Source organism: Sinohyriopsis cumingii, chromosome 14 (assembly GCF_028554795.1).
Source record: "Sinohyriopsis cumingii isolate HCF-2022 chromosome 14, ASM2855479v2, whole genome shotgun sequence".
Classification (NCBI taxonomy): Eukaryota; Metazoa; Mollusca; class Bivalvia; order Unionida; family Unionidae; genus Sinohyriopsis; species Sinohyriopsis cumingii.
Genome location: NC_142974.1, coordinates 9,115,182 through 9,140,674, shown reverse-complemented (window position 1 = coordinate 9,140,674; position 25,493 = coordinate 9,115,182). Strand labels below are relative to the sequence as shown.

Below are 25,493 nucleotides of genomic sequence, written 5' to 3'. Positions count from 1 at the left end.
TCCAAGCCTGATCTTCTCAACTGCGCCGCACAGTGGAACGAATTCAGATACCTGATCGTCAGTTATCGACGCAAGTGACCCGTAAACGTAATTCTGTATATTTTTAATGAACCTATAACACGCGGCGAGATTGTTCTTGCCGGCGCTCAACGATTCAAAATCTGACATAATTGTTTCAGCGTTTAGTAAAATATTAAAACCACGCTGTTGCAATTTTTCGAGTTCAACAATTATGACATTTATGTTTTCGTGATTCATATTATTATATTTTTTATATTTTTAAATTGCATGAGAGTGTTTACGAGTTATCGTCGAGGATAAGCTGTATGTAGGAAAATGAAATATATTGTTTGAGCTTTTTTGAAAATGCTGTTTTGTAGATCCCATTTGCGACTCGTTGTACCGAAGGTTGACAAATACCGAAATATTTGCCAGCTGCGGCCATTGATTGAAATATCATTTCTTGGCCCGTCTCTGTATTTCGAGACTTAACAGCCCGTTTTCCAACTGTTTTACAATGACCTGTGTTACCCAGTAAGCAGTTCTTGCGTTGCGTGACCATCCGAAGATTGTTTATGGCATTATTGGTCGGATTCCCGTCAACGTGGTCAACGACAAGACCCTTAGGGATCAATCCATGGAAACATTCATAGACGAAACGGTGACAGAGATAATCTTTTCCTCCAGCATGGAATTTTAGATAACCGGTATTGGATACAACACCGATTGGTTTCCGTCGCCGGCAGTGTCTGATTGTACCATCGTGTGACGCTTCATAATTTGGAATAGTTGGATGTGGAACAAATTCTTGTTCGGGGACGAATTCTTGATTCATTATACTATAAGCAAAATCATTTGTCTAATTCATAATTTGTCTGAAAACTTATTTATGTAATCACGCTCCGAGAGAGTGTTCGAGGCTGGATATTTTTTATCATAATACCGTTTTAGTTCTCGATAGCGTTTTCCCCCACACGCTGAACATAATTGCGTTTTTCCTCGTACTCCAATGCCGCATCTGATACACGGTATCGGTCCTAGACTCCCGCCGCGGACCTGTTGAGCATGTTGTCCACAGTATTCGTGTCTGCATGGTTTGCTACACGGCGCTGATGAATTTAGTTTAATCCACTTGCATTGGTGCATATAATATATTTGTCTATTTAAATACTTGTCTTAATTATAATAATGAGTTTTGAAAGACTATCCAGAATAAAACCCGCAGGTTCTCGATTCGATCTTGACCGGTTAACCACTGATCGTCGACGAAGAGAGTTAGCAACGGTAATTGGTGTTATCAAGGATGCCAAAGAAGAGTTTCGTCGTGATGGTGCCGCACACACGTGGTCTTCGTATAAAATTATCCCCGGCGATGCTAGCATCGCTCATCGAAGAGTTTCCCGTGAAAACTCCTTGAGTTTCATCATTGATGGTACCATCAACGATACAATCGCGCGTAATATAATTGAGTATCTCGACGATAGAAGATATTTCGTGCAGATAAAATTTATTGTTGGAGTCGACGACGAGGGAACCCGAAAGTGGATTATCAGAGACAAACTAGACCCTGTTCTTGATCCGCGCGGAAAAACCATTTTGTTGAGCAAAGACTCAAACCCGGGAGTACTTGTTGGGATTGATAAACCGTATTATGCCAGAGCGTATCCTGTGACCGCGGTCGTTTATGGAATTTATCCGATAAAGAAACCAAGTGTCGATAAACTCGCCCCGATGAGGGTGTCGCCGTTGACAGAGTCAAGGATGAATTGTGTAGCTGAGCGAGTAATGGAACATTTTAAAAATGCAATGCGAGGAAACGGCCTAACACCGCTAAGACAAACTAAAATAACAGCGTGGGCGACACGAGTAGCGGATAAAGGAGCGTCAATAAATGATGTTGCTGAGCTAGAGCGATTACTAAAATTTCCTATAACGGTTTCATCGTTAACCGGTGAGGTATTGTATGCGTGTAAATATGATTCCCGTGGAGCACCAATAACTATTATCGATCATAACAGTCACGCCTGGTCTGTCTCGGTTAGGATATTCCCGCGAGACCGTGTTGTGAAGTATTATCCGGAATTGCCGAGCGGAACCGCTAACGGGGAGAGTGCGAGGCACTCCATGTTTGATTTTATTTATCAGATAAGTAAAACCGATCCGGTGTCTGTGTGGTTATTCAGAAGTAGCGAAGATGGAGAATATGATCAGTTTGTGAGACCCGACGGGGAAATATACAGAACAATGGCGTTACAGCACGAAATGAAAAAACTCGCAGAAAAATATCATGCGACGGACATTGATACGTTACTGACACACTGTTTTACTGTCCCCGGTGTTGCCGCACATGTAGCCCGGGAACGAAATTCATGGAGACCAACTCCGAAAAGTTTTCTTGGGGATATCCAACAGAGCTGTGTCGAATACGGACACGGCGGTTTGTGGAATACTCGATATGATCACCGCGGTATGATATCCGTGGACATGACGGCGTGTTATCCAGGAAGTTTCCTTGGACGTGGAGAATGCAGCGAATATTTTAAACGGTTTGGCCACGTTACAAACTCGATGACAAGAGTTGCTGTAAACGGACCATTGCCTGATTTTGACCTGACAGGATTTGCTTGTGTGTCGTCGTTTAAATTCGCTAAGGATTTACATCCTGTGTGTTATGTTTGGTTTGGCAGACATTTCGTTGAGAAGCGATGGGCACCGATAGTGTTATTGCGATACATGCTTGACAGTCGAATACTGTTGTCGCTGACGGTCAGCGAAGCGATTATATGTTATTGTCGTCAAACCGAAGTTTGGTTGCCAACTCCAACGCGGGTTACGTTAGAAGAAGTCATCGAAGATTGGTCACGAGAATATCCAGAAACTTCTATCGACGATATTATCAAGAAAGCTCCTGAAGTACTTAAAAACAAACTTAGAAATGACGAAAGCACAGCAAAAGATCTAGGACGAAGAATAATAGGGAAATTCACTCAAGGTGGAGCGTATGATCATAAACAACATCACAGTCGATTAATCATGGACAAGGCTGAATTGGATCTTGTTGTCGCTGATGCAGCCACGAACAACATGTTCTGTAACCGCGAAGATGTGTTTCTGTCAAACGGGGAAAAACTAGGAACTGTTTTTAGTTATATCGACGAAGAATCATCTCAGTACACACATTTGAGATCTTCGATGCTAGTTTATGTATCCATAAATTTGTTGTCGATGATTAATAGATTCCCTGTTGTCGCAGTGAGAGTTGCAACGGATTCATTTTATATTGATAAAAAACACTCAGCGCTGTTGGATAATGTTATATCGGATGATCCATCGTGGGGCTCGTGGAGAATAAAGAATGAAATGTTACAAGGATATTGTGAATCAGCTGACGTTGAAATCAAGGATGAGTATCGCAGCGCAGAAATGTCTTCGTCGGGGACAACTTCGTTGTTGCCGCCGGTGCACGATCCTGTTACAAGACACAAAACAGTTTATCTGAACGGGCCTGGTGGTTCTGGTAAGACAACTCGGGCGATTGAATTATTTAGAAACTCTGACATGATTGTGCTAACACCCACACACAGACTTGCCAGGGAGATGAGGCAACGGGATGTTAACGCGTGCACGTATCACAGTTTTTTCAAATACAGCGGCGGCACGTGGACACCTGAACGAATGGGTACGAAATATATTCCCGAGAAAATAATCTGGGATGAGATAGACACTGTGCCGTTAGATATATTAAAACAGTTTCTGGATTGGTTGCTAAAGAAAAATACCGCAGTGGTGATGTGCGGCGATCATGGTCAACCACCGCCATTTACAGGTGAATCTCCACACACGTGGCTGAAAACTTTTGTAGATTATTATGAGGAAATAACTAACGATCACAGATCACTCGATGAAACGCTGAAAGAGTTTAAGGCGTTGATCAGGCTACAAACCAATAAAGTCCAGTGTGAGATAATGCGTGAAATAATTCCAGAGACGGAGCTGAGCGACTTTTGGGAAACGTGGAAACCAGATGATTTAATTGTTGCAAGTAGAAAGATAGTCAGGGACACGCTTCAGCAGCAGTTATTTCAGTTACATCAGAAGAAATTTCCCATGTTGCCAGTGCCGTTGTGTTATAGACCAGCTGATACGCGATTGCAGAATATTGACGTTGATATTCCAGGAAAATCGGAAAAACAAAATTTAGTATTAAATGATATTGTTATCGTTGATGTTGATGCTGTTGAACAGGCACTGAAAATGAGCAAATCCCCGTGGACGCTAGGATACGCTATGACCATCCACAGTTCGCAGGGACTAACTATTTCAGATACAACAGTTTGGATTGTTGATGATCGCATCGAGTGGTCAAATTTAGTTTATTTAGCCGTGTCAAGAGTAAGAAGGATAGCTCAGTTACAAAGAATTGTATTAGATGATGTTATCAACGACAGCATCAACAGATCAATCGCTGATGATACAATAAGAAAGAAATTAGCCGGTTACAAACAGAGCGACAAAAAAAATGGCAGAGAGTTTGATCTCGACGAAACATTTATTATACAATTACAACAACAGCAGAATAATCACTGCGCGAGTTGTAATTGTTTATTGCTGTGGCAGTATTCGAAAAATAATCCAAGGCAATTTACCGTAGATAGAATAGATAGTAATCGCGGTCATACGCGTGAAAATGTAATGCTGACCTGTCTTGAGTGTAATCGACGCAGAGGTGTTGCTGCAGTTATTTAAGTGATCGAGGTGGTAATTGTGTATCCGTGGGAATCACCTGAAGTTGCTCGCGTGTGAATCCACGCTGAGGAGCAGTTGAATCTAATCTGTAGATTGCGTTTCTCCCAGTTGATCTGGTTATGCTGGATATCTTATGTGTAGTAACACTCCATGTGGGATCGGTTGCTCTTTTTTTTCCTCCTTCTAGTTCGCCTGGTTCGTATAAATACCTAACGGTGACATTACCCAGCAGTGGGAACGCTAGCGTCCCTGGCTGCGTTGAAATATGTCCACGTTCGACGCCGGGTATATATTTTTTTGTGATTGCATTTACAGGTCTCATGTTTGTTGTTCTGGTAATTTCATTATTCAGCGCGGCTATCACGTTTGGCAGTCTTGCAACCCATTCACGAGATCTCGTATCGTAAATGAATTCCCTCGCGTACTGGTATCCGAATAATCTCTCAGCGAGTGTTCTATTAAATCGCTCAACAATTGCCTGATCCCGATGAATTTCAGTATGCCCTCGTCGTATGATAACGTTATGCTGCTTTGTCAGTGATGATACCGCGCCCTGAAATTCTTTACCAGGATCAACTTGTAATAATCGGGGCCAGCTTAGAGGTCCTCGCTGATAAATTCGTTTAAACGCAGAGGCAACTTCAGCGGCTGTTTTAGTCGCTAACGGTTCTGCTTCTTTGTATCTACTAGCAACATCAACTACTGTTAGCGCGTATTTGTATGTTTTTCTACGGACAGTATCATGAGGAAGAAATAGTATGTCAGCCTGATGAACTTCATTGGGGGTACTAACATCAAAATTTGCAAAATTGATTTGTCGAGGTGGTGGTAGGTAGATTTGCCATATTGCTTGTTTTGACAGCCATTTTTTGGCAACCTCGCGTGTTACTGATGCCGCGTTGGCGAGTTTATTAATTGCTGAGTTACCTCTCCAGTATCCGGCCGGGGAATAATAAATCGCTTCCATTGTTATTAATTATCCAGCGCCTAATACTAATTTAGATTTCATCGCTGATCTTACTAACCAATTAGCGAGTGACTCCTTAAATGATTTATTTTTTATGGCGCTTAGTGCATGAATTAATTTCACATCCGCGATATGCCTGTCTTGTAGATCTTTACTTCGATAAGCAACATCATGTATGTGACACGCTGCGTCGATAGCGTTTATCGGATACTCTCCCGGTTTTGGTTTAGATTGTTCATCAAGTCTGATATCTAGTCGGGTCCCTGGACCGCAGTAATTGTATCCCGGAAGATGTTTTTCTCCGGGATATTTAGCCCAAGGGGTACCTGGAAGTCGTCCGAGGGTTGCTGCGATGTCACCTCCGCTGACTTTGTCAGGCTTTTTTTTTGAAATCTAAATTTTTTTGTGCCACATCGCGCACACTTACCAGAGAGTGCTTGTCTGTTATTTTTTGTTGTAATGGTTGTTATGTCGTTTGTAGGGGTTCGTGCCTTGCACTTTACACAATATAAATCCATAATTATTATTCTTTATATACAAATGGAGATCACTGATTTTTCTGCGACGCGAAGGAAAGAACCAGTCAAGCATAATTCCGTGCTACCAAATTCTATCAGAATGATCATCATAGGACCGTCAGGATCAGGTAAAACGCAACTGCTACTGAACATGATAATGAAGTGGATGAAATGGGACAAACTATACTTGATAGCTCCGTCTGTGGATGATCAACGTTGTTATGATGTTATAAAAGATTTTAATGAGAGTGCAAAAGCGCTGAGTGAAGACGGCGACGAAGTAGTTGAATTTATCACTGATATCGAAGAAGCTCCCAGCGTTGAAGACCTTAACGGGGAAATAAATAACCTAGTAGTGTATGATGATGTGATGCTAGACAAGCAAAAAAATCCTGCAAGAATATTTTCACGAGGTCGTCATAAAAACACTGATGTGATTTATGTTACTCAACGTTACACACAAATACCAAAAGTAATCAGGGATAACTGTAATCTTCTTGCTGTGTTTAATGGAGTTGATGTTCACACGTTGAGAAATATTCATCAAACCTGGTGTAGCGGCGATATGGATATTAATAAGTTTAAGAATTTCTTTAGTCGCGCTCAAAGAAACCCGCACGGATTTGTGACAATAAATTTACACGACCCACGGACACGATACCGTATCGGACTTGATACATTGTACAGTTAACATAAAAATGTTTTTCCTTGGCGTCGAAGCATTTCTCGCATGCTAGCGTTTCTCGAATTTTTTTAGATATTTTTTTTTGTTCTGTGGTCTGAATAGAATGGTTTATTTCGTCGAAATAAGCCTTCTATCGAGGAATATTTTCCTGGAAGGGGTTACTGGTAAAATTGTTTTGGTCTGTTCCCCCTCCCTGCTGCTACTAGTATTGAAGTTCAAAGAGTTATCATGCTGACCAAAAAGAGAATATTCTCGTCAACAAAAGGCCACTCCGGTGGCCTAGTGGTTAGAGCGTCCGCCTTGGATACTGGAGGTCGCGGGTTCGAACCTCGGCCGAGTCATACCAAAGAAATAAAAAAAGGCACGATAGCTGCTTCGCTAGGCGCTCAGCATTAAGAGGTTAGTGTTAGGACTGGTCGGCCTGTTATCAGAATAATGTGACCAAGTGGGACGCCATGCTACATGTCTGCGGTATGATGTTTCTGTACTATACATCACTATGAACTGCCAGACTGCAGACATCGTAGCGATATGTCTAAAAATGTTTAAAGCTACGTTAAAAATCTGAATCACACACACACACACACACACACACACACACATCAACAAAAGCATTTGGGTATTGTTTATATTTTACGTGGGTTGTACACACATATTTAACCGGAAGCATTAGTGAGTGAGTTACACGAGTCTTAAAGAATGGAAACCTTGTTCTGTCTACTTACCCTGAACTTGATTAAGAAACTACAACTTAGGCTCCGGTTGTTATAAAGCTCCTTTGCTTACAAATTAGAGATGAGCAAGAAATAAAATCATATGAGTTTTTGAAGTAACTCTAGTCCACTATATTGAAATAATAGTTAACAGTGCAGTGTGTTTTTCTTTCTAAATCGTGAAATTGCATAGTTCCAACGATCCAATAACATGGCACGCCACATATGCCTACCTGGATTTTTGTTCAAACACCAGGAGGCGAACATAGGCTTACCCTGCTATACTACATTATTTTGCACTGGTGTTGTGCAGATAATACCTTTAGACGTTTACCGGGCTGATAGACCTATTGAAATTAAACAAACCTAACAGGGACATGTACATGGTATCGATTTTAGTACAATTTAAATTCTTGCCCAAACTTTATACTTTCTTGCTCGACATGACCTAAGTCATTTATTTTATAAGTGCAACGATTGCAAACAGAGATTGGGAAGTAAAGATTGTTCATTATTGGAGTGGAGTGTAATGATATTAAGTTACGGACAGAAATCCTTATGTTTCTCTCCATCTGTTGCTCTCTCTGTCTGTCTTTCTCTTTCATTCTGTTTGTCTGTCTGTCGCGTTATATATATATATATATATATATATATATATATATATATATATATATATATATATATATATGTATGTATATATATATATATATATATATATATATATATATATATATATATATATATATATATATATATATATATAGATAGATAGATATATAGATAGACAGATAGATAGATAGATAGATAGATATATAGATAGATAGATAGATAGATAGATAGATAGATAGATATAACTAGGACAATCGGTTTCTGTCTTGCATGGAAGACAGTAGATCATATGAAACCTATAGTGTTCTTAAGAATCTTGGGTGATACAAAATGGATTCGGTTCTCTAACTTTTAATGTGACTTATTTGACGATAAATATATTAATCACTGGTCTGCAATATTTTTGTGAAAGACACCATCTTCTACGGCTCAGTAGATAAAGTTTTGAGGTAAGAAATCTTACTTGTCTGCTCTCAGTTCAAATATGGCCTTATGTAGAATGTTTTCTTTTCTTTCCATATTCAATCCATTTTGTATGATAGGAATAAAGTAATCCTATCACTTGATTTTAATTTCGAACAAACATTTCAGATTTAGTTTAACCTATCAACGATACTTTAAATCCGAATTCGATCATTTCCTTTATCTTACTAAATGTTTCATAGTCACGTATGTTATCGTAATATGATTTTGCAGTGTGTTTTAGAATCCGGGATGACAAAATATGTCAAATCTAAACAAGAATAATTCAACCAATGGCACGGTTTTCTTCTCGTTAGAAAACGGTCAAATAAGAATAAAAAGAAAACATTTAAATCATCCAAAAAAGCCTAACTATAGCCAAAGTAAAATGCGTTTATGGTCAAACCGCCACAAAAATGTAGCTACGCTTTCCGGAAACAAGTTTCTTGTAAATCATATCAATAATTAACTTACTGACAGAAAGAATACAGTGTTACTAAAAAAAAAAGATTACCTCGCGCTGTATTGTTACAAATTTCTGGTCAATGTATGCACAACGCACACGTGCCACTAGCAAGAGAAATGGTTACTTTTACACAAACCACATGACGCTGGGTAGAGAAATGATTATTTTAGCACAAAGCACACGTGCCACTATCATGAGAAATGGCTATTTTTCCACAAACCACGTGACACTGGGTAGAGAAATGGTTTTATTTATAAAAAGTACATGTGACACTAGCAAGCGAAATGGGTTGTTTTACACAAAACACACGTGACGCTGGCAAAACAAATGGCTTTTGGTACACCTATGCTGTTGATACTCCGTAAGGCCTATTTTATTTGCTATTACGTTTCGTTAGCATCAGATATTGTTTTGGTATTTATGTTGGTTAATTTATCCAGTTTACTTCTTCTACACATTCAGAAAGTGTAACATTCAGCACCTGCTATTAATTTCCTTATTCTGATACGGGTCATTTTGTTATATTCTTTACACATCAGATGAAGCAACAAATGTACAGCCTTCATTCACTTGTACATTACTTACATCATTGGAAGCACAATGACGAGAATAAGAAATATAAGTCAAAAGAGAACTAAGTTTTTTTGTTATATGTTCGACTACAAAGCATTGCTTACATTATATGGACTGGATAAATGCCAAGCATGATACATACTAAACATAAACATCAAAAGTAAATCTTGTAATTGCGGTATATCAGACTTAAATCAGTTCGCTATATATACATATATACGTTGGCCTTTTTCTATTCTTTGTCTAATTAGAAGTGTCCACATGTATTCATAAATACAGCTTCATATTGTTGTTCAATCATATTCTCATTGCTGTCTTTAATTTCTTTTGCCGAATTAATCTATAAACTGCAAGTGTATTTGCTCTTGCATTCGTATTATTCGATTCGCATCATGATTAGAGAAATCAAAAATTCGATTTATCATTCGATTTATCATCCTAATCTTACGATACGTCCCAATACCTGGCCCTAACCAACGACATAATTACATTCGACGCCAAACGTTTAGAACACTACTTTTACTGCAAATATTCAACTACTCTGCAGGTATTGTTTTACTTATGATGTGCTCACCAACTATGTTCAAACAATAAACCTCAGAAAAGGAGAGACCGTTCCACACATTATGCTCTGTTTTGCATCTGTCGACTACTTTATATATATATATATATATATATATATATATATATATATATATATATATATATATATATATATAATCTTTGCTGTCTTTAATTTATTTTGCCATTTAATCTATAAACTGCAAGTGTATTTGCTCTTGCGTTTTTCTTACTAGATTCGAATCTCGATTACAGAAATCAAATATCTTTTATACAAGATGTATTGGGTCTTTAAGAGAATGTAGCCATTCAATCCCTGAACCTCTATGTATATCGGATTTTACATATATTAATTTAGAATAAAACCTTTTTTAATCATTTTATTATTATTATTTAATCTCTGTACAGACGATCAGGAATTGTAAAAGAATGAAAGGATACTATATCTATATATAACGTTTGCCTATACTAATTTAGTCACTCTTTCTCGGCTATAATTTATAATAATACGTTTTAGTCCTTAACTGCACTCAGTGTTCTTCATTTTACTTGACTGCAACTTTATCTTTTAATGTACGTAAAGAACTCAATAGAACAATGATTCATACCTTTCCCTCAATATGCCAACCTAAACAGTATAGGCACTAATTTTAAGCAAATGAGTTCTGCACTTCATCACAGTCTTTGTTAAATGCTACGCAGATAATTCATATCTTTCTCAAAAGCTCGTGGTCTTTGATAATCTTATATTGTTCCGGAATCTCCATTAACGCACGTAAAGCGAGTGCTACATATGGGTTCTTTGCTTCAGTAATTGTTTCGTAAAATTCCACAAATTGAAAGTTGTCAAATTCACGCTCTGGCAATCCGTCATCGAAATCTTTTAAGGCATCCCATGGACCGTCCCCCAAACCGATCACCACAATTGACAGTGGCCATTTGGAAGCCTCCACTATGGCGTCTTGGTTGATCTTTGGGTTTGTTACCTGGCCGTCGAGTAAGATGACAAGGATGTGGAACTAAAACGATAGTAAGAAATACAAATTTGCAAATATTTTATATCAGGTTTTGTTTTGGAAAGTTTATATTAAGCCCCTAACAAACCATGAATTAAACAGGTTCAAATCATATTTGAAATAAGTACTTGTGATTAATTTAAAAGCTATTGGTACGTCCCAATGAAACTGTCGAAGTATGTCGCTTCTTTAAGAACTACTTTGGGCGTGTATGTCGCTTCTTTAAGCACTACTTTGGGCGTTCGATCTCCTTATGAACAGTCACTTATATAAAAAGACCGTAAAACTTAAACTGATAATAAAACGATCATATGAATAAATATTTATCCTGCTCTTTTTATGTAACTTGTTTGATGTGATCGAATCTTAGAAATGTTCACATTACATTATAGCCTCGACAGTGTTTGACTTCAGTCCCTTAAAGGAAACCTTTATTTCTTTACACCAGATAAATTACAGTAATATAAATATTTCGATTTATGTATTCTGTTTTTCCTCTTTATGAGCCCAAACATTATTGCTCTACTCGTTCAAATAAATAGTTTTTCTAGTTATATAGTTTTGAAGATTTTAAATAAAACAAAAGAATGACGTCATACAGTAATCTACACGTCTGCCTGAATTTGACACAATAATACATCATTCTGATAGCCTCTTGGTTGTCCGCAGTATAAGTCTCAGGCCACGCTTAGTGAGCTAAATGTGACTCAGTTTCATGTACAAAGTTCTGTCTTAACCGAATGATTCCTTTCATTGCTTCTTCAGTCACGGTAACAAAAGAAAATGCTTGTAGATGTACGTCGCCTTGTATGTTTCGTTATTACTGTATCAGATCGATTCATTACGATATCAAACATTCGGTGTAACAATTTCTGTATTGTTCTTGTTTATAAGTGGCTTTTAATATCTCATCGGATTATGCAGTAGTAGTTACGTTCTTTGGAAAGGTTTCATAGAAAAAAATAGCCACATTAAAACTGCTGTTTGATTGCATTAGTAATAATTAGGTTTGCATAATACCCCACTTAGTAATCGGTATAACTTCATGACAATACATTGGTTTATGACCTTCAAAAAGACAGCGGCATTTCTATAAATATGTTTGAATAATACGAACATTACATTATGTTGCAACTGATCTTTTTCCGAAGCTGTAGAATATATTTTGATTTAACCACTGACCGATGAAACACTGCTGCTATCCAAGGGTAATGTCCCTTATGAACACGAATTTGCGGTAAATTTGCACAATATTTTTATCACCTTTTTTGTCTCTTTAACGATTTTCACAGCCTCTTCTATCAGTGGAGCTAAATTGGTGGGCCCGCTAAGTTTTAATTTAGGAGTCACTGCATTATATCTGTCCAAAACTTCACTGATACCCTCGCAAACGCCCTGAAATTGAGAATAGCAACAATATCATAATACAATAATAATTAATATTTCTCACGTGTGGTACTGCTATCCTAACTAATAGAAGCTTTGCTAAAAAAATCAAAAATTTGTTTACTAAATCTTTGCTGGAACTACTCGAAAACCTTGGTACCATTAAAACCATTATATAAAATGTAGTATTGATAAAAGAGATAAAAAGCCAAAGGGATCGATGTCAGCGCTCCTTGTCCTTATTTTCTGAAGCACCTTCTTCTGCTTTAGCAAAGATTTCCTATCCAAATACCAGACACATGAAAAAAATGATATTATTAAATATATTTCTTTTCAATGCATAATGATAACATCATATGTTTGCGTTACAATACCATAAAATTGTCTGCGTTTAACAGAACTTTCATTCAGCTGGGCACACAAGGTAATTAGTTTAAATGTAAATATATCCATTACATCCATCAAAATCAAATTTGGTTTGGAGGTTCGAAGGGCATTTTTAACACATTATTGGCTATATCATGCCACAGCACATGGAAACTAAATGAATTTCTAAAAGAGTACAGATGCAGGTCACCCGAACTGGCCTGGGTGGGAACAACCAAAGGAAGGAAAATATGCAGAACCGTGACACTGAAGATGATATTATTGTTAATATATATATATATATATATATATATATATATATATATATATATATATATATATATATATATATCGTCGTACGTTATAATGTTTAAGCAGCTGTATAACACTGATTAAATCACTTAATTACTAATTTACGCTTCAACTTCAAGCAAAGACATCACGTTCAAGTTTATTGTGCATACCCCGTCTTTCAAGGGAAATATGTATTTATCCATGGTTTTGGCATCACCAAAACCAAATGCTGGTATTTTACCATCATCGTCAAATTCCTCCATCGTTTCTCCAAGAATGCATATCGTCTAAAAAGAAAAAAATGAAACGCTTGCGGAGCAGTCTAACTTGAACAGAGTTCTTTCTCTGTCTGCCTGTCTGTCTGTCTGTCAATAGATAGATAGATAGATAGGCATACAAACATACATACACACAGATAGATAGATAGATAGATAGATAGATAGATAGATAGTGTCACTGCAGAGCACATAAGAGATATTGTTACGTCAGAGTACAATACCTCAGATAATTAGTAACCCTTTTGCTGATCAGTTAAGGAGGGGAGAATACAGGAAACGTAAATACTTTCAACCATAGCACAATATGCATCATTTATTAACCGACGCATTAATAAAACTGTAGATCATGACAATATGATTTTATGTAATGGCCACAAAAGTATATGTGCTTTTGTTGACAGATCTTTTAGTGATAATCTCGTACAAAATCATGGTTAACTTTAGACCATATTATTAATTTAATATTATAATCCCATTTTTTAAGAATTATCTTCAGAGAAAAGTTTATAATGTTTACAATGTTTGGATTGAATCGCAATGTAGTTTAGCTAGGAAAGATAATATGACTTAATTATAAGTTGTTATGTTTTAAATCTGTTTGACCTTACACTTAAAATAGTGCAAGATGAAGGTTTGAACTGAATTAATATGCAAATTATTGATATTTAAATCCGTTAAATTAGCATTTAATTGAATTTACAGTTTGCTGAATCGAAATTGTTTTGTCAACTCAGTGTTGATTACATTCTCATTGAACCGGCTGGTAAATAACGAGGTCATTGTTATCGTGTTAATGAAGTTTTTAATGTGGGAATTATAAATTTAATCGAGATGTCCTATTTAAAAAAAATGTAATTTATCTCATATACATACATACATACATACATACATACTACCTGCTGGTAAGGATTTAGTTCTGGTCCACTAGTATCGTGCAGGGAACGTCCACCAAACGTTTTCTGCCCTTGTAAGTGGTTGCTCATCGTATAATCGATACCTATAGAGCAGAGTAAGGTTCTTTAAGATGAATTAATTGTTCTTTGATCAATATATTGTTTCATCATGATTTTGGAACGTAACTGAGAAAAAGAAAGTAAAGGCAGAGGTATTATTACTGTATACTAGAAATAATTATTGCGGTGTGTATTCTCTCATTTGTGTGCATCTCTCTTTCTTACTTTCTATATACAGAAAATACTATCATACACGTTAAATAATTTTTAATTCTTACTGTACGAAAATTCGAACCCATGTCCACATGTAAACGGTACCCATCTCCTTGCATGCACGCATGAGTGCATATACCATCACGACTAAGAACACATCAACAAAAACAATGATACTTAGCCGGTGTTATATGCACTCGTGCGTAGCAGACATACTCGCATGGTGACTAGTATTTAATTCTTATATACATACACGGTCATTTTGAATTTCTTTATTAATTATATATATAAACCTAATACTGTTTCCTACCTGAAATATTCTCAGCATGTTTTTTATTTTTTAAATGTTTTTCTAATTTCATGGTGTTTGTTTTTGTAATAATATTATTATATGTTTCTAATCTTATAGGTATTATCTAATGTTCTAAAGCGCTTAGAGCTTCTAAAGATTAGGCGCTATACAAAGTCTTTATTATTTTATATATATATATATATATATATATATATATATATATATATATAGAGAGAGAGAGAGAGAGAGAGAGAGAGAGAGAGAGAGAGAGAGAGGGAAAAATTTGTTACGTTAACTGTGACAAAATACACGTACCTTGGTCCGATCATTTTTGCAAGCGAGACTTAAGTAATATAAGTAATATAAGTAATATAAGTAATATAAGTTTTGCTCACCGAAGATTAGTCCACATTCTCTTACACCTGCTTCCTTTATGGCTGTACTGACGTCGTGAAGTGTTGTGTAATTATCCCTTATGACGTAGAAATTTTTCTTGCTCCATTTCCTATGCTTCTGTTCCATTTACTTTCCTTTGTGTCCTCTATATCCTAGGAAACCTGTGAAAAGATGAATAAGTTTCTCAATCAAAATCTGCATCAAGCATTTTCCTGTACACATGAATTCCTTATTCAAACGCCGACTTTGTTTCTTCCAGTCCAACATTATACGCGAAATACGCGAACGCAGATGATGAAAAGTGATTCAAATTCAAATTCAAACTGGCCATGAAAATCATTAAATCAATGTGTGATTTATTGTTTTATCTACCGACATTTATCTTTCAACTTGAAGCGGCAATTAACGCGCTAGTGACAAAAAGCCGAGTCATACCAAAGACTTACAAAAATGGTACTAAATGGTGCCTCGCTTGGCGCTCATCATTAAGAGGTTAGTGTTAGGACTGGTCGGCCTGGTGTCAGGAAAATGTGACTGGGTGGGACATCATGCTACATGTCTGCGGCATGATGCCCCAGTGCTAGACATCACTATAAACTGTCACACTGCAGACATCGTAGCGATATGACTGAAAAATTGTTAAAGCTACGTTAAAAATCCAAATCACACACACACACACACACACACACACACACACACACGCACACAGTGACAAGGAATGATGTTAAGTCTATCTGACGTTTATAAACTTCCAAATAAAAGTCTCTATTGCGGAAAAAAATATTGTTAATAATTTGAGAGAAGAAAGTTATCCGCCTATTGAATTTTATTCCAGACAAGACATGCAAGGTAAAACGAGACTCTTAGCTACCATAAATATTTTTTTAATTAAACAAATACCTATAAGTAAGAAATTGTTAGGCTTTAAACATATATTCACAGCAGAAATTGATGGAAATAGTGGTTAGTTTAAGGTGATATATCTGAAAGGTTGATATTTCATCTGAATAGCAGACATATAGGAAATTAAGAAAATACACGAGACAGCTATTATTATCACTAAAATTTTCAGTTATCTACATCTATGATGTATCACTATGGTAGGCATTTTTAGAAATACATTAATAATGCGTATCATCTGTAGGCATTACATAGATGTTGATTGTTATCAGTTGGTGTGCCCAAATTACAGCACTTCATTTTACCTGTACGCATAAAACCCACTACCTTATTGAACATCCACAGTCCATAAAAGACAGGAGCATAGTCCTCAATATAGTAATTCATATATACCATGAGCAAGAGCTAGGCAACCTGGCCGCCCTTTGGATCTCATCCATACTGGATACCAGCACCAACACTTCATCGAGAATTACAGAGGAAAGATGAATACGCGTTTCCCATAGCATTGCCTGACTATTGCAATTTGGAAGGTCGATTCAAGACGTTGAAAGTAAAATATGGCCAAAATAACTTGAAATATCGAGTCACACAAAAGCATAACCAGAGCATTCTGCTTGTCAGAAAGTGATAATAGTTTAGTCGTGGCGTGAATATGAACATAATGATACAGCTTTCCTTGAGCATTCCAGACGATCTCCGTTAGGGCCCCGAGTGGCCGAGTGGTATAAAGCGCTCTCCGTTACGGATCACTGTCATCTCACCCCTGGCTGCGTGGATTCGAGTCTCGGATTCAGCCAATGTGGGTATGTGAGAAAGCTTGCCAGTAGCTTCTCGTAGATCGGTGGTTCTTTCCAGGGTTTTCCCGGGTTCTTCCTCCACCATTAATACTGTCTATCGTGTGCTGAAAAATGGCGTCAAACCCTACAACGACAACAACAACAACGATCCCCGTACTATCACTACCTACCTGCGGGAAAGCGTTATAGATAGATTGTCAACATGTTTCAATGCCACGTAAATTTATGAACAGTACAAGCAAAGACAATATTACCAAAACTTTATCTGTTAACGAAAAGCTCGTTGTATTTCGAATAATATAGTGTATCCCGGTGTGAAGAAGACTTTCATTGTACTTAATTAACTAATTAATTTTTCGAAGAAGAGTCTATCTGGTTACACCAGCATCTAACCACTGTGAAAGTATACGTGAATGGAAAAGTCTTCGATTCGACATTTGGAAAAAATGTCTGATAATGAAAACTCCTGTTACTGATAAAAGAAAGTAAAAGATGAAATATATGTGATTCTAAAAACGTAAATATGTTTTATTGTGTTACTCAATTATCTAAGAAATTTTAAAATGTATATAATAGTTTGTGTCTTTGATGAAACCTCATCATTGTAATTTGTAATGCATGGCAGCACACTCCATTCTCAAAATTGATTGACGAAATCTTAGATCGTCAAAGTCTGGAGGCACTGGATCGTTACCATCCATTTAATGTTGATTGCTGTCCCAAATGGTTTAGGCGAAATCAGATTTGTCAATTGTTTTGTTCCAATGCAAATTGTTCGGTCGCCCTCCAAAAAAAAGTGTCGTGTGATGCTACAAAGAGTGGCAACCGGTTTACATGTTACTGGAAGAAAATAAAGGTGATTCCCTTTTTGTCTCTTATAGAGGGTATACCTCGTGAAGACAAATGGGCCTATTTTTAATGTTTCATACTTTTCGTGTCATCTTTGACGACATGTTAGGAGAATACGAAGACAAAATTAAACTTTACACTTTTGTTGTTGTTGAGTTTAATTATAGTAGAATGCGCACAACTGTGCATGTGCCACTTTTTTCTGACTGCACCGCAGTCTGCTAGTTGTTCCTGGGGAAGGGGATGGTGCCACCTCCCCCAGATTTTTATGGATTCAAGGTGCCTGATAGTTTGGCCTCAATATGTGGGTCCATAAAGGTCCTTGCAGTTGAATGGTTGGCTGTCATTAGTGGGAAGGAGAGCTCGGGAACGATCCTGCTTGCTTTACATCACTGGTTTCTTGTTGCATTTGCCTGGTGTTTCTTGCGATTTTTTTTGTTATTATTTTGTTTTTTTCGATTTTTTTTTTCTTACTGAAAATGTTCTAAAAGGGGGGGGGGTGGTGTTCTATGCTGTTTATAGAGGTTCTTAGTAGAAATCATGTATGAAGAGAGATTTTCAAGGTTATTATGGTATTACTAGTCGAGGTGTTTAGGGTGTGTTTCCTACCTTATGTTATTTATAAGTTTTTAGACATTACCTCTTTAAGTTATTTATTAATTAATGTTTTTAGAGATTGAATGTTATTTATACTTTATTTAGCAAGAGACCGGAGTCCTAGCCGATTACACGGTTCGTTAAGGACATCTAGGACCGGAATCCTAGCTGATTACTCGATTCGTTAAGGACATCTAGGACAATCGATTTTGCGGTTTCCTTAGTTTTTTATAGGTGCTTCGTAAGTGAATTATTTATTAATACTTTTATAAAATTGAATGATATGTTATGGGTTTTTATGTGGTGGCTTCTAAATTTATTTAGCTAGTTACTGGGTCTCTTGGTTTTGTGGAGATAGTAATTATATTTTGTTCCTAAGTCCTGGTGAGTCTATGAATTGATTTATATTTTTATATGCTGATTGTTTATTTTTATTAAAGTCCATAAATAACTCTGGGTATGTGTGTGGTGATCCAATCTCTTTTTGGTTTTTGATAAATATTTTCCGAGCGGGATGATATTTTGAGCATATATTGAATACGTGGTGTAGATCTTCGGTGGTGTGGCAGTTAAAGCAGTTAATGGTTGCTGGTTTGGGTCCTATAAACCTTCCAAAACTGCTTGCTAGTTTAGTTTTTCCAGTTATTATCCTGTTTATGGTTTTCTGTTCTAAATAGGTACCCTTAGGTAGCTGTATGTTCCTATCTACGTTTTTATGGGTTTCATGGTGCTTTTTACCTTTTGTGGAGGAGTTCCAAAAATCTTGCCATGTTTGGTCTATATATGTTTGCGCGAAGCTTATTGCTTCTGTAGAGCTATAGTTAAGCTTGATAGAGTTTTGATCTCCTAGTTTGGTTTTTGCAACTTTGTATGCTGTTTCGTTGCCAGAGATTCCAATGTGCGACGGTATCCACATGAGCTCGACTAATTGATGTGCTGTGGTGATATCGTCGATTAATTGGCATGATCTGTCGAGGAATTGTTCCCTAGAGCGTGTATTGCGATTTTGGATCGATTTGATAACGCTTAGGGAATCGCTTATAATGACTGCTTTAGGTATTTGGTTGTCTTTGATCCATTGTAGTGATTCAAGTATAGCCCAGAATTCAGTGGTGTAAATGGAGCAATAGTCAGGTAATCTGGATCCCGTTTGTATATTGAATTCAGGGATGACTATTGCTGCTGCTGTTCTTGGTGGGTTATTTGTTTTTGATCCATCGGTATATATTTTAACATAGTCCGGGTATTTTTGGTTGATTTCGTTTACCAGTACAGGTTTAAGTAAGTTTTCTTGTCCTTCTTTATTGCCTAATTTGGTAGCTTCAATGTTAATTCTTGGTGGGTTTTTTTTGTAACCATGGTGATTTGTTCTGGTCTGTATTGTTTCTTATCTGTTTTTTTAGTAGAGGAATCTTTTCTCTTAGTTCAAGGATTATTTATAGCTATTTTGGTGGGATGGTTGTCTGGGCGGGTATCTAATCGAATGGAGTATCGGAGGAGCAGTTCTTGCCTACGTAATTTTAAGGGTAGTTCTCCTGTTAGTGTTTGTAGTTCTTCTAATTATGTTGAAGGGAATGTTCCTGTGCATAATAGTAAGGCTTTTTTCTGGATAGTGTCAAGTTTTTGTAATACAGGTTGCTTAACCGAGTTATATGCTTGGCAACTGTAATCCAGTTTTGATCTAATTAGGCTTTTATATATCTTGAGGAGGGTTTCCTTATTGGATCCCCAGTCAGTCCCTGTGATGTTCCTGAGTAAATTGAGATCTTTGTTACAATTCTGGGTGAGGTGTTCAATGTGCTGTTTCCATGTGAGGTGGTTGTCAAAGAACATTCCTAGGAATTTTACTACTGTTATGTATTTGATTAATTGATTTTGCATATAGAAGTTTGGATAGACTAGGTTGTTATTTCGTTTGGGGGTGAATATGATTGCCACAGTTCTTTCATGAGATATTTTGAAACCCCGTTTGTCCGCCCATCTCCCTATGTTGTCTAGGCTCTGCTGGATTTCTTTAACTACTGTGTTATTGGCAGGATTTCCATTCCTCCATATGCCACTATTATCTGCAAATTGTGTCAAGTTTATTTTTGTGGAGGCTGCATTGAGGTCAAGGTCGTTTACCATTAGGTTAAATAGTAAGGGACTTATTACATTGCCTTGCGGTGTTCCATTTTCAAGTGAAAATTCTTCCGAATGGGTGTTGCCTATTCTTGTGGTAATTTTCCGGCCTGTGAGGAAATCGCCAATCCAGTTGAACAAGCGTCCAGTTATTCCAAATTGGTTTAATTTGGCCATTAGTCCATTGGTCCATACTAGGTCGAGCGCTTTTTCTAGGTCTAAAAAAACCGCTATGAGGTTGCGGTCGGTTTTCCTATGTGCGTTAAAAGCGAGTTTGATGTCTGTTTCCAATTTGAGAAGCTGGTCAGTGGTGGACCGTTTGTTCCGAAAGCCACATTGATTTATGGAGAGTAGGTTATTGGTTTCTAGGTGGTGTTTTAACCTATTTGCGATTATTGTCTCCATTATTTTGCAAATATTGTTTGTAAGGGAGATGGGTCGGTACGAATTTATGTTGTTGGGATCTTTACCTAGCTTGGGGATTGGTATTACTATGGCCTGTTTCCATTTGGTGGTTAGTTGGCCTTTATCCCATATCCTATTAAAGAGTTTGATTATGGCTATTGTTATATTGATAGGCAGTTTTTTGTAGATAATGTAACCTAACTGATCCTTACCAGGGGATGTTTCGTTTTTGGATCGTAGGGCTATCTTCCATTCATGTGCTGTAATGTCGCTATTTAGGTGAGATTCTTTTGTTCCTTGGTCTTGAAACATTTGAGGTTGGGTTCCCTCCATTAGTTTTTTGTGTTCTTGAAAGTTTCTTGTGTGATTATTGTTGCTACTCATGTTCGAAAAATGCTTCGCTAGGAGGTCTGCCTTATCTTTATTTGTTATGGCATTTTTAATTTTTGGGGCTGTGGTAGTTGCTTTCCCTTTTATGGCTTTTATCTTGTCCCATATTTGTTTTGAGTTTGAAATTAGACTCAGTTTAGAGCAAAAGGTTTGCCATAGATTAATTTTAGCAGTTTTTATAGTTTGTTTTAGTGCTTTTTCTTTATCTTTATATTGTTGGAAGTAGATAGAATTTTTGGTGCGTTTACATTTATTTAAGGCCCTTTTTTATCTTTATGTGCTATAGTGCACTGTTTAGTCCACCATGGTACAGGGTTTTTATTTTGGATATTAGTTGTCTTTGGTATGCATCGGTTAGCTGCGTCTATAAATGTGTCTGTTATTTTATCATAATACATGTCAATACTTGGGCTTTCTAAGTAATCTGGATTTACTCTAGCTAGTAATAATTGGAATTGGTCCCAGTCTGCCTGTTGGTACCTCCATTTAGGTGGGGTTTCGTTTGGAATGTGTTGAGTTTTTGTTTGAATATTGATTGTGATGGGAAAATGGTCACATCCTAACGTATCTTCCTGATCCACCCACCAATTTATGATTTGAGCCAATTTTGGGGTAGTGATGGTTAGGTCTATGGCTGAGAGAGTGCCATCCTCGGGGCTTAATCTAGTGGTTGACCCGTCATTTAAGATGACCAGATTGTTCTCAGTTATCCATTTTTCAACCATTTTCCCTCTTTGATCTTTCTTTTTACCTCCCCATAATTCACTGTGTGCGTTGAAGTCGCCACAGATCATTAGATTGTTGTTGTTGTTATTAGTGATTGCCTTTAGTGAGATTAGGTTGGTAGGGCAGAAGGTACCCCCTGGGTCGTTTGCATTTATTATTTGAACGTTTGTGGTTCCTATATTTATCATTACTGACATTATTTCGATGCTATTATTGATGTTTAGGTTAGGTGGTACTTCTATTACTTCATAGTAGATTAGTGTATCTATTAAAAAAATTGCTAGTCCACCCCCTTTCTGCCCCATGGGTCTGTTTTTAAAGATTCCCTGGGTATAGCCTTGCAGTTTGGGCAGGCGTTTGTGTTCTTGTGTTATGAGGGTTTCCTGTAGGCAGATTACGTCTGGTTTTACGGAAATTTATTCAGTTTGTTCTGCAGTTCTGATAGGTTTTTAAAGATTCCTCTGCAGTTCCATTGGCAGATGATGATTTTATTATTATTTGTACTATTCATTTTTGACGTTGTCTTTATCTGTTAGTCTTGTGGTCCAATCAGCTAGTATGGTGAAAATGGTTTTGAGGGTTCTCATTATGCTACTGAGATCTTGCATTAGGGTTCCTATTGTTAGGTTCATTACTTCCTGTATTAATTCTGTGTTGGTGTGTGTGTTAGGTTTGGGGATGTTTGGGGTGACAGTTTTGTTTGTATCTGGAGTGTTATCAGGGTGGTCATGGTTTGTTACAATATGGGTTGTAGTTTTTGGTTCTTTTGTTTCCTGATTCGAGGGTATGTTTTGCGGTGCGATGTTTTCCCTTCTGATTCTGCGTGGAGAGTTTTGGTGCTCATTGATTGTTTCAGAGGTAGATTTTGGTTTGTTGGGGTTGTTTTTACAAATAATGTTTTTGGCAGAATGGTAGGTGAGGTGTTTTTCGTTCATTAAGTCCACTATTTGTTTCTCTTTTATTGCAAATTTTCATTCTGCCGATCTAGGATAATGGTTTCTTTACAGTTAGCACATTTTTGTTTAATTGTGTGACATTATTCTTTGTGTTGACCTCCGCAGTACTTACATCTTGGTTTGACTCTACATCTGAGGGCATAGTGTCCCCAGTGCAGGCATTTGGTGCAAAATCTTGGCCTATTTATGTAGTTTTCCAGCTTATGGCACTCTCCTGACTGTCCTAGTTTTATTATTGAGGGTATTGGCTCGGTAGCCTCTATAACTGCTTTGTTTGTTCCTTGTCCCTTGTGATTTTTAAGACGATATACTTTGGTGGTCTGTGTTCCATTTGCTGTGAGTTTATGAAGTAGGAGTTCATTGCTTATGTCCTTGTTGTATCCGTTTAGTGCTATTACTTTTTTAAAGATAATGGTTTTAGTGGGTTCAGCCAGATTAGTTGTGGTTTCACTGTGTTTGGAGTTCGAAGTGACTCGTGTTTTCCTCTGAGTACTATGGTGTCTCTCTACTTTGATCTTTATTGGGTCTATAGTTTCAATTTGGATGAATTTTTCCACCTGTTGAATTGTGCTGCATTAGACAATCAGGTAGTTTCGCCTTGGTCTTATCAGTTTGAATTGTCTAGTGTGAATTTTGGCCAGTGCTGTCATAATACTATTGGTACTTAGACTAGTAATTCTGTTTACACGAAAAGGACGTTACCATAATGTTCAACAAAGTAACATTCACTATCAAGAATCAAGTGCACAGGATGCAGTGTTTTATTTATATTTATTGTCGAATGGATAAATCTCATGTCAGAGTGTAACCAAACAGGTATATTTAATGTCGAATGGATAAATCTCATGTCCAAGTGTAACCAAACAGGTAGGATGAACTGGGCTAAAGTATGCTTGAGACTATTCCACTCAAACGATTGCATTCAGTCGTCACATGCGCATTCATTCGTCGATTTAAATCCTACCCCTCCTGATAATTTGAGATTCTGTATGCGTTTGTTTGCGATTGATGTCAAAAAGGACGTCCGGTTACATACATGTCACACGCCTCATTTAAGTCTGTCCTCATCAAGTTAAAAAAATAATTCACCTTTTCTCTTTCAGCAATATTCAACTTCATTTTTATTTCTCCGGTAACTTGACTAGACCAGAAAGAAGAACAAGACGAAAAAGAACAAGAACAAGAAATGAAGAAGAGTTTGAAGCAATATGTACTACAATACTCACGTTGACAACACCTACATCAAGAAATGGTTAAATCAAAAAGATGACACAACATTGCCAACAAAAGAGAAAACTACTGAATTGAAGTAAACAGTCAATTTATTGCAGATAGCCTAGTTTATAAGCCGTATTTAGAATCGCTTGCTCGCATGGTACGTTAAACATTGCATTCCAAAATTACAACATGAAAAACAGCATCTGCAGTTGTTTAACTTGTTGGGCAGCAGAAACACGATGTATGGCAATAGTTAAAAGAACTATCAACCCTCACGTTATACAAGCCCACCCTTTCCTAGATGTCAAAAGAACGCATCAAAATTCAATCAGAAATGGCAAGCGGATTTATACAACTTTTCAATTGTTTGGAATTTCGGAGAAGATAAAAAAGAAAGAATTGTTTAACATTGGAAACTGGGTCCTCTCTGGTAAAACAAAACGTGCGTGTGCAAATTGTGTTTCCTAGATGGACGACTGAATGTTTCGTGTCACACGCCAAGTATGTGTACGTGATCCACCATTTCAATAGCTAAAAGATATAAACGAAGAATAGTTAAAAGTCCACTCCAAGAAGTCAAAACCCGTTTGACAGGACATAATCCCAGTGTCAATTCTTGGATTGCCACTGCATAAGTCATTGACTATAAATAAACAATTACCTACATGCATTTAAACACTGCTGCATTTCTATCTCAGAGTTCATCTGTCAAAGAATCACAAAAACATCCCTGATGAATGTAGTGTCGAAAAGATGTTTCCAATCTAATCGTCTTTTCCTGTACAAATTACTTGCATCCAGAAGTACATAATATGGTTTCAAAATTCTCATAAGAAACCTTTATCTATGGTACAAGGCTACAACCTTTTAAATCTTCGACAAATAAAATCAAACTTTCTATTTTGGACCAATTCGAGCCATCCAGGGACGTCGAAGTGACCCCTGTCGCCATTTTCCTCCTTTTACCCATACGGAATATGTAAATTAAATCGCGTGCGGTGCACATAATAAGGGTTGAGTGGATGCTCGCACTCATT

At 37.1% G+C, this 25,493-nt stretch overlaps 1 protein-coding gene across 5 annotated transcripts in view; it reads right to left on the bottom strand.

The window, feature by feature from the left end:
- Window positions 1–9,400: 9,400 nt before the first annotated feature.
- The window catches only part of LOC149783187 (uncharacterized), a 79,933-nt gene continuing 63,840 nt past the window's right edge, over window positions 9,401–25,493 (bottom strand). For 4 of the 5 annotated variants that reach the window (XM_089931414.1, XM_089931413.1, XM_089931412.1 and 1 more), the window contains exons 2-6: window positions 15,494–15,655; window positions 14,537–14,637; window positions 13,533–13,649; window positions 12,580–12,711; window positions 9,401–11,319 (exon numbers count right to left, since the gene is read on the bottom strand). In XM_089931414.1, the coding sequence (XP_089787540.1) occupies window positions 11,008–11,319; window positions 12,580–12,711; window positions 13,533–13,649; window positions 14,537–14,637; window positions 15,494–15,620 (789 nt within the window). In that variant the 5' untranslated portion in view covers window positions 15,621–15,655 and the 3' untranslated portion in view covers window positions 9,401–11,007. Of the gene's footprint in view, window positions 11,320–12,579; window positions 12,712–13,532; window positions 13,650–14,536; window positions 14,638–15,493; window positions 15,656–15,940; window positions 16,130–25,493 lie in introns of those variants that run through there. The other variant, XM_089931416.1, reaches the window with a different exon arrangement.